General features: G+C 47.6%; 4 protein-coding genes across 5 annotated transcripts; 2 read left to right on the top strand and 2 right to left on the bottom strand.

Moving 5' to 3' along the window:
• Positions 1-37: 37 nt before the first annotated feature.
• grk (gurken) lies at positions 38-2,952 on the bottom strand. The gene is made up of 4 exons (XM_017166980.3): positions 2,770-2,952; positions 2,338-2,623; positions 929-1,591; positions 38-817 (listed from the first exon to the last, which is right to left on the bottom strand). The coding sequence occupies exons 2-4, from the start codon at positions 2,405-2,407 to the stop codon at positions 612-614; spliced, it is 939 nt and encodes a 312-aa protein (XP_017022469.1). The 5' UTR covers positions 2,408-2,623; positions 2,770-2,952; the 3' UTR covers positions 38-611.
• A 516-nt stretch (positions 2,953-3,468) lies between these two features.
• On the bottom strand, positions 3,469-6,717 carry D12 (YEATS domain containing 2 homolog D12). Its single transcript, XM_017166972.2, has 2 exons — positions 5,641-6,717; positions 3,469-5,582 (listed from the first exon to the last, which is right to left on the bottom strand). The coding sequence occupies exons 1-2, from the start codon at positions 6,535-6,537 to the stop codon at positions 3,600-3,602; spliced, it is 2,880 nt and encodes a 959-aa protein (XP_017022461.1). The 5' UTR covers positions 6,538-6,717; the 3' UTR covers positions 3,469-3,599.
• A 57-nt stretch (positions 6,718-6,774) lies between these two features.
• Chrac-14 (DNA polymerase epsilon subunit 3 Chrac-14) lies at positions 6,775-7,519 on the top strand. Its single transcript, XM_017166981.3, has one exon. It carries the CDS (start codon positions 6,853-6,855, stop codon positions 7,234-7,236), a length of 384 nt encoding a protein of 127 aa, XP_017022470.1. The 5' UTR covers positions 6,775-6,852; the 3' UTR covers positions 7,237-7,519.
• A 125-nt stretch (positions 7,520-7,644) lies between these two features.
• Positions 7,645-11,756, top strand: mus201 (rad2 superfamily protein mus201). Of its 2 annotated transcripts, XM_017166946.2 has the most exons (3): positions 7,649-7,904; positions 7,965-8,140; positions 8,203-11,756. In XM_017166946.2, the coding sequence occupies exons 1-3, from the start codon at positions 7,817-7,819 to the stop codon at positions 11,716-11,718; spliced, it is 3,780 nt and encodes a 1,259-aa protein (XP_017022435.1). In that variant the 5' UTR covers positions 7,649-7,816; the 3' UTR covers positions 11,719-11,756. The 2 variants fall into 2 exon arrangements, with proteins under 2 accessions (XP_041631914.1, XP_017022435.1); XM_041775980.2 differs by having other exon boundaries at positions 7,645-8,140.
• Positions 11,757-11,800: the final 44 nt, after the last annotated feature.

Below are 11,800 nucleotides of genomic sequence, written 5' to 3'. Positions count from 1 at the left end.
AGAGATTGGAGATGCCAAAGGAAAGACAGTTTTTGAATGTTTTATAGTCCCGTCGATTCGAGTCCCATATTCCTCATCTTTAATACAAGTACAAAAAGTATAGTTTTTCTCTCTAAACAATATACACGATGTCTGCGTAACCGAGTGTTACAAAAAAAATTAATTATAATAACCATTTGTCCTGGTAACTTGGAGTAAGCGCTAAGAGATTATGTTCTAAGTACGTTCTTAATATTTCGTTATGGCTATAATTTAACGTAACTAAATGTTACCACAAAAACAACAAGCTACAAAAGCTCCAACGAAAGCTTCAAAAGCGAAACAAAACGAAACTTATAAGAAATGATCAAGAAAAAAGCAAATACTATATAATTGTGAGTCTTTTTGCAAAACTAAATAGAAAATCCTACCAAGTACACTAAATGTATTCAATAAATTAAAGCATTAATTATACGCTGCGCAACGTAAAGAAATACAACATTTGGTCAAAGAATTTGCCATCAAAGGAACAAAAGAAAAAAAAGAGTCGATATTTAGGCGTGAAACCAAAATTGTTTCCAAATCAAAACCCAAAGGAGAGCCTATTCTTCGCGTGGAAGAAGAAGGACCTCTTAACATCTGACAAAAAAACGTTGATTATGCAAGTGTTGCAATTGTTGCTGCTTCCGGCGATTATAATCCGGCACATTGCGGAGCATGAACACGGCCGCAAAGAGAACGTAGAGTGACGAGAGCATGATCAGCACGGGAAACGAGAAGACGATCTGAGCCATCCGGACTTTCCTGTGCAGAGTCGGCGGTGTGTAGACATAGTCACCTGCAAGGATAAATGGGAATTTATCGTAGTTGTAAATTATTTGGTAAATCACAGGGTCGAGAGAAGTCTCTTTATTATGGAATTTTAATTCTGTAGAAATATTGCACTTACCATTCCAGCTCTTGTAGGCACATCTCTCCCCATCGTAGTCGTTGACGCAGATGCAGGAGTGAAAGACCGTATTGTTGACCATCGGATGGCGGAAGCAATGGCCGCCGTTCAAGCAGAAGCTCGCATTGTACTCCTCGCTGCAGGGCAGCATCTGAACTTCGGTTTCATTAGTGCGGTTAGTTCCCTTGTCCTCTGGTCTGGGTGTGCTCAAGTCAAGCGGATTGGAGGAGCTCTGCTCAATGGGGCGAGAGTCTCCCGTGTCAGTGGCGACAGTTGTGGTCATGGTCACAGTTTCGGAGGAGGAGGAAGATGCAGTCAACCAGGTTGCAGTAGTGGATCCCAAGATAGCTGCTTCCTGTGCCAGATTCCCGGCCTCAGTCGCCTCCTCAAAAGGCTCCGCGTACAGTTTGTCTTTGTCCGGATCCGGATTAGGATCGCTTTCTGTGTCCGTATCCGCATCCTGACGCAACTCTTCTGCCGCGTCCTGGGCCGAGGCCTCCAGCTGGTGACGCTGCAGCTCCAACTGGTTGAGCATCTTGACCGCTGTCTCCTCGATTTTCTGCTGCAGCTCGTGCGCATGCTCATGCATGTGATAATCGTGCTGATGCTGCACAATTTTCAGCGTGTGCTCACGAAGGAGTAAGATCCGGCTCGAACAACAATCTGTAGGCGGATGAAGAAATGGGCTATAAGCTAGACAGTTTGCAATTGGAGCAGGTGGCCGAATTATGATCCTTTGATTATAAGTAAGCCAAAAGTGCATAAATTTCAATATTTAATTCAGTCTTGGTTTTTATAGGGTGAATAATCTAGTACATAGACTTACAGTTTTCGAAAATGTAATTTTTATTTTAAATATTTTTTTATTATTAAAATAATTAAAAATTCAGTTAAATGTTTTCTCATTTTTTCTAATATTTTATTTTTTTAATTACCATAAATACCATCAAGATCCGAAAAATGTGCATTATAGTGACTTTAAATCGATATTTTCTATAATTTTTTGGCCAAAGCAAAGGTTTTCAAATATCATAACTGAGACAAACAAACTTTAATTCGTGAAACATTTCATTTATTACAAAATTACTTAGTTTTTTAATTTTAGACTTTTTATAAAATTTAGAAAAAAGGCAAAAGGAAATAAGTAATTTCTGACTAAAATAATAATAATAAAAAGTGATATCATAGATAGATAAAAATAAAATATCGATACGTCTCAGAATGCTTTATAAGAAGATGCAAACTTAGACTTTCAATATCTTGGAAAACATTTTCAAAAATACTTGGTTATATTTTAAAATTCTACACTTCTTATTTCCAAATAGCCAAAAATCGGTTTCTGTTGATTAACCTAGCAACCCTGGACGTAGTGCTAGTTGGTAATGATATTGAGAGGAGCATGCACTTACCTGTGACTGAGACAATTGTTGAGAGCACGAAAATTACTTTAAGTATGTGGAGAAATGAGATTTGCATCATTGGAAAACGCTGGCTGGCGCCGCGTTCCGAAATGGGGGTGGACCAGACCGATGGCCCACCGCCGGCGGAGGGAATTCAAGTCAATAAAGAGATTGTGGAGCGATCTAAGGATCGAGCTGCGGCGTAATGACCGCAAATGCAATTTGGCGTCGCAACAGAAACAGAAACATATTATACACTTGCATCTCCTCGGGGGGCCAGCGCTTGTGGCTTATACTGCAAAATATAAATAGAACATTTTTAGCGCCTCACATTTTCTGTCACACGATTTTCACGCACACAACAGAAGGAGAATAAAATCATAGAATTGGTGATCCAAGAGCTTATTATAGACAGAGGGAAGGGGGGGCAGGGGAACGTACTGGAGCGGCGGCACTGTTGTTGCCTGGGAAAGGCTCCTGCATTCTAGGCACCGAACAACTAGGACTCGTGAGTCATTTTATGTCTGACCGAAATTTAATTAGTTATTTTAGTGAGCAGCAAGCGCGGGAAGCGGGCTCTTCTCTGCTTTGCTTTGCCTTGTGCCTATCGAGAGGTCTTGTTGCGCGCACGTAGGAATAGAGACTGAGGAGCCAGAGAAACAGATGGACCCCAAAAGATCATCGGCATGCGCCATGAATGAAATCGAACAACGGTGAAGAGAGCGACCCGAAGAGAAAGACGTGACAATACGCAGGAGAGAATCTGCGAGTGTCCATTCTTAAAGTGGGCCCATGATGCATTTTATAAAGGTGGTTTTATCAACGGTAAATATATTCAACTCTCTCTCTTCCTGCGCTCTCGGAAATATAAGAGCTAAGAGGAGATATAAAAGGAGGATTTTTGTAACGAAACCACCCTCTAGACTTGCATCTTGATTTGGCCTACAATTAATATTAACCGTTATGATTGATTCACACTCTTAGTATACATTCCACTGCATACTTATAGGGTGAAAAACTAAGACGTCGATTTGCCACTGAATGAAAATAAGAGTAAGCTAATGAATAAATAAGATTGTGGATACATGTTGCAAGTTTGAGTATTAAGCAGTTCAAGTATAAAAATTATTTAATTTATTGCCTATCCTTATGCTTACGAACTAGTACAAGAGACTATTTAGATATCGACTAATATCCCAGCAGAATTTGAACTAATATGTATGCGTAATCGAACGTACAGTTAAATGATTTTGGGCTATGGCATCCCGTGATTAGGTTGGTGGCTCCATGGGCTGAACGCCCAGGTGAGTATTGCCCAAAAAGTCGAGCTCGGGGCACTGATCGATGGCCCGGCCGATGTCGTGTGGCTGCAGGCATAGAGACGCATTGGCCGCTGGCGACGGAAGCTGTTCCATCGTATCCTGCTGCAGTTTGACCGCCACTGAGCGGCGTACTAATCGGTCGACAAACGTGCGCAGCACGTGTGCCATCAGGGAGAGCGCCAAGGGCTGGGAGACGCCTGGCAGAGACTCCTCCGGCTCCAGTGTTATGTTTATATCCTTGCACATGACCTGAACCAGTTGTGCCTCCGAATCCAGATAATCTGGCGGAGGCAGGCAAAGCTGGGTTCGGCTATTCACTTCTTGGAGGGATCTACTTCTTCGATCCCTTCTTTTGGAGTTGTCTTCGGAATGAAGTCTGTCCACACCCAACACATCGATGAATTCCTGATCCAGCATCTTTTGATCGTGCCCCTTCAGAAGTAGCCTTTGCTTGTCCATCCAAGCGTCCAGCCGATTTCTGGTGCTAAGACTGCAGTAGGCCGACAGTTGCGGCTGTGGCTCCTCCTTCAGCTGCTCCTGCACCCGCTGAGCTAGCTGTTCTTCAGCTCCCGGCTTTCGATTCTGCTCCGATTCCCCGCCGGACGTTAGCATTTTAAGTGGAGGCGTGTAACCGTGAACGCGGGCGAATCCCACGATCTCTCGTAAGCTCCAGTAGTGTTCCCTACCACTGGCATCCAACTGCTGCAGCTTGAGGTGCTGCGTGAGGTAGCGACGTAGAACGCGGGCCCGCAGGTATTCGTAACACCGTTGTTTAAGAGCAGTTTTGGCTTGAAATGCTTCCATAGTGGAGCAGGTGAATGGATACTCTTCTTCCGCCTTGTGATTTATTTTTGCAAGCGGCATTCGACGCAGCAGGAACTCCACGGCACTGCGCATGCTCCAGAACTTTACGCCGACAAAGGACTGTTGCAATCGACGAGGTCCGGTTTGCAAGGAAGAGGTAGAAATTGGTGTTGTGACGCTGTGCAGAAATATTGGCTTCTCGTCCACGTCGTTCGTGCTCATATTCGCATATCCGTGATCGTGCTGGATGCACTGCAGGAGATGCCAGCGCATCGCAGTCGGTGCCTTGAGCAGACTCAGTTGCGGCTTCAGTAGCGATTGCTGCTTCGCGGACTGCTTTAGCTTTCGCTGCTGAGGATCGATGATGTACAGCTTACCGGCTTTCTGAAATACCATGTTTTTCTTTCTTTGGTGATGGCCATTGTGCACTGGCTTTATGAGAGGCCTTTCTGGTGGGGACTCCTGCCACCGCCTTTGGGGTGAGGCTTCTGGCCTGTGTTCCTGTTCTCGCAAAGATTCCTGCTTCTGAGCTCTACCGTTTACCGGCAGATAGACGACTGAGGGCCGGGAAGCACTCACTGGTGCGGCATTCAATCGAAGCTGAGGCCTGGGCGGGGTGGCTGGCTGCTGCTTTCTCGGGCTGTAGCTGAGCTTCAGGGGCTCCGAAACCAGGACAGTGGGTTCGATCTGCTCGATATCATCGCTCAGCTCAATCTTGTTGATGCCCGCAAAGAGGTTGTCATCCAGCTCTTCCTTATTTTGAGTGATTGATATGGTGCGCGGCTTACAGGAATCCAAAGACGGTGCTGGTTCCGGAAGAGCAGCCAATGCAGGAGGCAGATGGAAAGTGGACGTAGGTTTATCAGGTTGACGATTTGTCAACGCCTGTTCCGCTTTTAGCCAGATCTCCACCGTGGTCTCCGCCCCCATCGTGTGCAGGCCTGACATGCTCTTGTCGAGCACAACCGTGTGCATCAGTTGGACGGGCTTCTCTTGCAGGGCTTCCTGAAAGAACAGCTGGATGCGCATGGGAAATTCGCCCCAGCCGTGTCGAGACAGTTGAAACGGTGGACTGTGCACGTCTACAATGTCGTTGGGCCGGTACGAGTGATGCAGCTGGAATCGCACCTACCAAGGCAAAGAAAGAAAGGGTTATAATCTTATAGCTTAATCTTCAAATACGCACCTTCTTGATGTATGTGTTCAGGGGTTGGGGAAGATCTTTGCCTTGCACATAGACCAACCACTTGTATATCATAGCTTGGCCCTCGCTGGAGCTCTCCCGGAGGCCTTCGCCAATATATTTGGATGTGTTGCCCACCACAAAGTTAAACTTGTTCTTGTTGTTCAGCCGCGAGGCATTCAGCTCCAACTGCCTTTCGTACGCCTGTCGACTGGTGCACGGCTGCTCGTCCTCCAGCTTCACAGCAACGGGTGCTGCTTCCGGCTTCTGCTGATCGGATGTGACCTTTGAGTGATCGATGACTATGCCTTGATCCCGTATCTTTTGCTGTCGCCGTCTTTCCGCCCGCCGATGTGCCGGATTCCGCAGCCTGATCGTTTGCTTCGCTAGCGTCGCTGCTGTGCGTTCTGGTAGATGATTCTGTATGGGAATCGGCCGCTTGCCCACAATCTTCTTTATGGCTGGATGCAGAGGCAACTGCGGCAGAGAGCCCTCGTCCGCGAAGAGACTGTCGCCCCGCACCTTGGCCACGTCGGCGGCGTTGAGGGGAACCTGTTGCTTCTGGTAGTACTCGCTGACCACCAGGTAGCGTAGCCTGTCCAGTAGCTGGCGGGCTTGGAGCAGTCGCCGATCGATCTCGGTTAGCTGCTCGATCTTTTGGGTGATTTCACACTGGAACTCCTGACGCACCAACTCGCAGATACGACGCATAGTCTCGGCGGATTGCGGCTTCGCCTTATTTTCCGGCGTCTCCTGCTCCACCCTGAGCCGTTTCGACTCCACGGCCGCCACAGGTTCATGCTGCTGCTGACCAGGTGGCTCCGTCTGGTGGTAGTCCGGATCATGGTACTCGCTGTGTCTGCGCTTCTTTGACGGCGTCGTCGGCGTCTGCTGGTCCATGTGCGTGGTCGCGATCACACGCACGGGGCACGTATCACGTGAGTTCGAAGGGGAACAGCTTTAAGGTATGCCAGAACAGCTCCTTGCACATTTAAGCCGCGGTTTTGGCAGTTTATTTACCAAAAACTGTATAAACAATTGACGCGAACGAGGAGGCGCAAAGCAAACGAAATAGACTAGCGACGTTGCCGGATCTTTTGTGAGTGTGCACGCTCCCGTTAGCCAACACTGGCCGCCCAGCTGATTGGTTTAAGCGGGAAGAGCGACGCTTGGCACAGAATTAGCGGCTACACACCGGATAAACACAGCATCAACATGGTCGAGCGCATCGAGGATCTGAATCTGCCGAATACCGTGATAGCACGGCTAATCAAGGAGTCGCTGCCCGACTCCGCCAACGTGAGCAAAGAGGCGCGAGCGGCGATCGCCCGGGCCGCTTCCGTATTCGCTATTTTCGTGACATCCTCCTCCACTGCGCTCGCCCACAAGCAGAACCACAAGACCATCACCGCCAAGGACATCCTGCAGACGCTCGCCGAGCTGGACTTTGAGAGTTTTGTGCCCTCACTCACCCAGGATCTCGAGGCGTATCGCAAGATGGTGAAGGACAAGAAGGAGAGCAAGGCGAACAAGAAAGAAGCGAGCACCAACGATAACGCCAACGCCAGTGAAGCCGTCGTGGAGGAGGCGACAGAGTGACGCTTATCAATCATATCGTTCTTCTGCTATAATGCAATTAAATTTTAAACAAAGCAAGTAGATATAGGATTGTAGAATCATAACACATAAATAATACCTGCGCCATTGTTTTTCAAATCATTTGAACTGTTTAAATATTTATCAATTTGCAATTATGTTAAGCAACAAAACTTTGAAGAGAAAGGATTAACTCAGTCATTTCTTAAAAGGAAATAAATATAATTAAATTCAAAACGAAAATATAAAATTGAGCATTAAACATTTACCAATATTTTAAAACAAATTTAAAAGCTATTGTTTTTTTATTTCTTAAAATTGTGATTGTTTTGGATCTGAAATACATTTACATTTTATTTTATTTTAAATAAATTGCATGTTTTTTTTTAATTTATTAAATAAATAATTCTAAAATTCGGCACGTTTTGCAGCACTAGCTTTGCATCCTTAACAAACACTGTTCGATGCATTGAATCAGCTGTTGGCTTTACTTCCCGGCCCGCCAACGAAAAAAGCTAATGTTTTAAGAGGATTTATTATCTATATTGCATGATTTATAACAGAATTGTTGCTATTTTGAATCATGGGAGTTACGGGCCTGTGGAAGCTAATCGAGCCCTGCGGCAAGCCTGTGCCCGTGGAGACGTTGGAGGGCAAAATCCTGGCAGTTGGTAAGCTTTTGATTTCGCCGGCCCACGAAATAGTCTCTGATGCCAGTTCTATACCTACAGATATATCCATTTGGCTGCATCAGGTGGTGAAGGGCTTCCAGGACAACAAGGGATCGGCCCTGAGCAATGCCCATTTATTGGGCTTGTTCCATCGCCTTTGCAAACTGCTGTATTATCGGGTGCGTCCTGTTTTCATTTTCGACGGATGCGTACCTCAGCTAAAAAGGGATACCATAGTACGTTTGGTGGTTTATTTGAGATGAAGTGAATTTCAAAGACTCCTTTGTTCATTTACCAGGCCCGTCGCCAGCAGCAGAGAAATAAGCTGAGCAACGAGGCCGATCGCATTCAGGCCTTGCTCCTGCAATCACTGGCCAAAGAGAAGGTTGTCCAGCAGGCGCTGGGAAAGAATGCAGAGCTCCTGCTGAAGTCACCAATCAAGCGGCCGCCGCCAAGCAAGGCAAAGAACGACGAGGATGATTTGTTCAAGCTGCCAGAACTGCCGGCAGCTTTGGAGGCACCGGAAAGCGATCAGGACTTGGCCGACACGAGTGCCAGCGCCACCTCGGATAGTTCCTTCGACGAGTCCAACGCTCGGCATGCCTACAACTCGAGTCTACAGGCCATCGATGTGAAGAGTTCGTACTTTCGAAACCTGCCCGCGGATGTGCGCCACGAGATTCTGACGGACATCAAGGAAACGCGCAAGCAGTCCTCCTGGGGTCGACTGCACGAGTTGCCTGCCCGCAGTGATGACTTCGCCTCCTTTCAAATGAAGCGGCTGCTGAAACGTCGTGCCGTCCAGGAGAGTTTGGAGCAGGCCGAACAGGAGATGGGCGGCGTCACGCTCACCTATTCGGAGTTGTCTGATTTCTTCAGCGAGGAGGGTATTGTCACGCCGACGGCCATTGAGCAGAGCACGCGACAGATCAGCTCAGATGAGCACACAAGATTCCTGCTGGTCCGGGATCTCAAGAAGAAGGCCTTGGCGAGCACCAAGCAGGAGGAGGTGAAATTGGAGAAGATTGAGGAGGTGCCGCCCAGCAGCGATCAGGACGAGAAGCCAAGCACATCCACCAAAGCAGAGTTCCGGGACAGGGACGATCTAGGCACGGAGTACGATGCGGACTTGGCCAAGGCCTTGGCTTTGTCCATGGAGGAGACCAAGGTGTACGATGAAAAGGACTACGAATACGATGCGGATCAGGAGCTTCGCCTTAATCGGGCACAAAGTAGGCAGCTGAAGAATGCCGCCAAGGGCCCAGCCCGTGCATACATGATCGAGTATGGCGGGATGAACGAGGAAGAGGTGGAAAATATAATGGAGGCCACCCAACTGAATGACACCCAGAGCCTTGAGAAGTTGCTGGAGATCACAACCGACCACGTTGGCACGGCCAATGATACGATTGAAGAGGTCAAACTTATCTCAAAAGCTATGGAAGAGAGTAGACAGATTTCCCAAGCTATTGAGGAGAGCAGACAGATTTCCGGACCTATTGAGGAGAGCAAAGGCAGCCAAGTTGAGGATACCGACTCCTCTGACTTGGAAGAAGTTTTGGAAGCGGTGAAGCCCCTAGAGATTTGTGTGGATATCACAAAGGACCCAATGCCCGCAAACGATCTCTTTGCGGATATATTTGAGCGAACCGATAAGGAATTGGAGAAATCCGAAACAGATGATGATGATGACTTCATAGAGGTGAAAGATAGCGAGGAATTGGAGTTCGATTCAGTGGATAACGTCATAGAAGTCAAGGAAAGTGAGGAAATGGAATTGGATTCTGAAGAAAAACCAACAACTGAAATAGAGAAACCATCCGAGGAAGTCATTGAAGTTAAAGACAGTCAAGAAAGTATCCTAGAAAATCAGGATGAACCAATGCCAGTTAAGCCAAAACCCGACTTGGACTCCATACTAAACGACCTTCAAAGGGAAAAAGCTGCAGTAAAGAATATCCAACTGAATTCAACAGAAGAATCAGCAGAATCAAAACCAAAAGTTCCACTTAGTTCCATTTTGGAGGATCTGCAAAAGGAAATTAACGAAGTTAAGAACATAAAACTAGAGCAAGTTAAACTAAACGATGCCCCCATTGAATTGTCCTCCGACGAGGAAAGGGCGCCAAAGACCACAGGTGGAGATGTGATCGAGTTGTGCGACAGCGATGACAATAAAAACATTCGCATTTCGCCGAATAAAACGCCCAGCAAGAACAAGTCCATTACAGACTTCTTTGATGTCAGTTATGTGGTCAAGCGAACCCCTGGAAAGTCCCCAGGAACAGATACCGTCACACCTCCCGGAACCCCCAAGGTCCCACAGCCGTTCTACAGAAAGCGAACGCCCAAATCTGGACGTAAAAGGGTAGCCAATGGCGACGAGGAAGATAGCGATGAGGGAGTTTCACCCACAAAAAGGCCTAGCAGGGCATCTAAATCCCTCTTCGAGGCTAAGACGCCAGAGAAAGAAAAGGAAAAGTCCCCAGAGAAGGCCGTTGATACTGAGGTGAGTCCACAGGACCTCATCAAAGAGGCTGCCGATGCCTTGAAGTCCCAAAAAACCGCCGCTGAGCTGCAGGAGATGGCAACGAATTTGGCTCAGGAACGCAAGGACCTGGAGATCGAGCGCAATCGACAGGATCGCATGGGAATGTCAATCAGTCAGCGCATGAGTATTGATTGCCAGGAGCTTTTGCGTCTCTTCGGCATTCCCTATATCGTGGCCCCCATGGAGGCTGAGGCTCAGTGCGCCTTCCTCAATGCCACCGATCTGACCCATGGAACCATAACGGACGACAGTGATATTTGGCTGTTTGGCGGCCGAACCGTCTACAAGAACTTCTTTGCCCAAAACAAACATGTGCTGGAATTCCGGGCGGAGCAAATCGAGCAGACATTCAACTGCAACAGGGGCAAGCTGATCCAGCTGGCCTGCTTGGTGGGCAGCGACTACACCACCGGTATTCACGGCATCGGGGCTGTAACGGCCCTGGAGATTCTGGCCTCCTTCTCCGGACAGGATGCTGCTCAGACTGCCCAGGGGGTGTCAAACCAGTCGGTCCTGCAGACTTTGACTAAATTCCGGGACTGGTGGCAGGCACACAAGAGCAGTAATCTGCCTCCCGGCAGCTCGGCACGCCTATCCCTCCGTAAGAAGCTAAAAAATATCGAACTACACGAGGGATTCCCCAATGGAGCAGTGGTGGAGGCCTATCTTGCGCCCACAATCGATGACAATCGGGATGCCTTCAGCTGGGGTTCTCCGGATGTGGAATCAATAAGGGAGTTCACGCGCAAGTCTTTCGGCTGGACAACCTCGAAAACCGATGACATTCTTATGCCAGTTATGAAGAAGATTAACGAGAAGAAAATCCAGGGTTCCATCCGAAACTACTTTGCGGCCAAGAGCGCCTTGCGAGTACAGCAGCCGCAGGTGAGCAAGCGCGTCCAATCCGCCATTGACAAGATGTCGGGCAAGATCGATGTGGAGACGCCGGAAAAGCCGAAGAAGGTGACACGCACCAGAAAACCCAAAACAGCCCAGGTGACCGATGATTCAGCACCTGTCGTAGAAACTTCTCGCCCCAAACGTGGCAAACGAAAGGCTGCCACTGAAGCAACTGAAGCGGAATCGCCGGACCCCAACCAGCCTTCCACATCCCAGTCGGTTCCAAAGCCAGAAAAGTGTCCTCGAATACCGAACACCCAGGAAGTAATACCTCAGCGGGAGCGAGATCTCGAGGAGATGCGCTTAAAAAAAGCAAAGGCTGCGGAGGTTCTAAAGAATTCAGCAAAACCGAAGAGAAAATAAAAACTGTATGGAATTAATAAAATGAAATATAGAATCTTTTTGAATAATATTAAATCCTTTTGGAAATATATTTATTAGATGT

This window comes from Drosophila kikkawai, chromosome 2L, assembly GCF_030179895.1.
Source record: "Drosophila kikkawai strain 14028-0561.14 chromosome 2L, DkikHiC1v2, whole genome shotgun sequence".
NCBI classification, from domain to species: Eukaryota; Metazoa; Arthropoda; class Insecta; order Diptera; family Drosophilidae; genus Drosophila; species Drosophila kikkawai.
This window is presented reverse-complemented; position numbering and strand designations above follow the sequence as displayed.

What these genes read in the sequence shown, in the direction of transcription:
- mus201 (XM_041775980.2), top strand. Translation starts at nt 7,817, where the DNA reads ATGGGAGTTACGGGCCTGTGGAAGCTAATCGAGCCCTGCGGCAAGCCT. An exon ending in AGCTAAAAAGGGATACCATA is followed by an intron (nt 8,141 to 8,202) that starts GTACGTTTGGTG and finishes TTCATTTACCAG; the next exon opens with GCCCGTCGCCAGCAGCAGAG.
- Chrac-14 (XM_017166981.3), top strand. Translation starts at nt 6,853, where the DNA reads ATGGTCGAGCGCATCGAGGATCTGAATCTGCCGAATACCGTGATAGCA.
- D12 (XM_017166972.2), bottom strand. Translation starts at nt 6,537, where the DNA reads ATGGACCAGCAGACGCCGACGACGCCGTCAAAGAAGCGCAGACACAGC. An exon ending in TGAACACATACATCAAGAAG is followed by an intron (nt 5,583 to 5,640) that starts GTGCGTATTTGA and finishes TTGCCTTGGTAG; the next exon opens with GTGCGATTCCAGCTGCATCA.
- grk (XM_017166980.3), bottom strand. Translation starts at nt 2,407, where the DNA reads ATGATGCAAATCTCATTTCTCCACATACTTAAAGTAATTTTCGTGCTC. An exon ending in AACAATTGTCTCAGTCACAG is followed by an intron (nt 1,592 to 2,337) that starts GTAAGTGCATGC and finishes ATCCGCCTACAG; the next exon opens with ATTGTTGTTCGAGCCGGATC. An exon ending in TGCCTACAAGAGCTGGAATG is followed by an intron (nt 818 to 928) that starts GTAAGTGCAATA and finishes TTATCCTTGCAG; the next exon opens with GTGACTATGTCTACACACCG.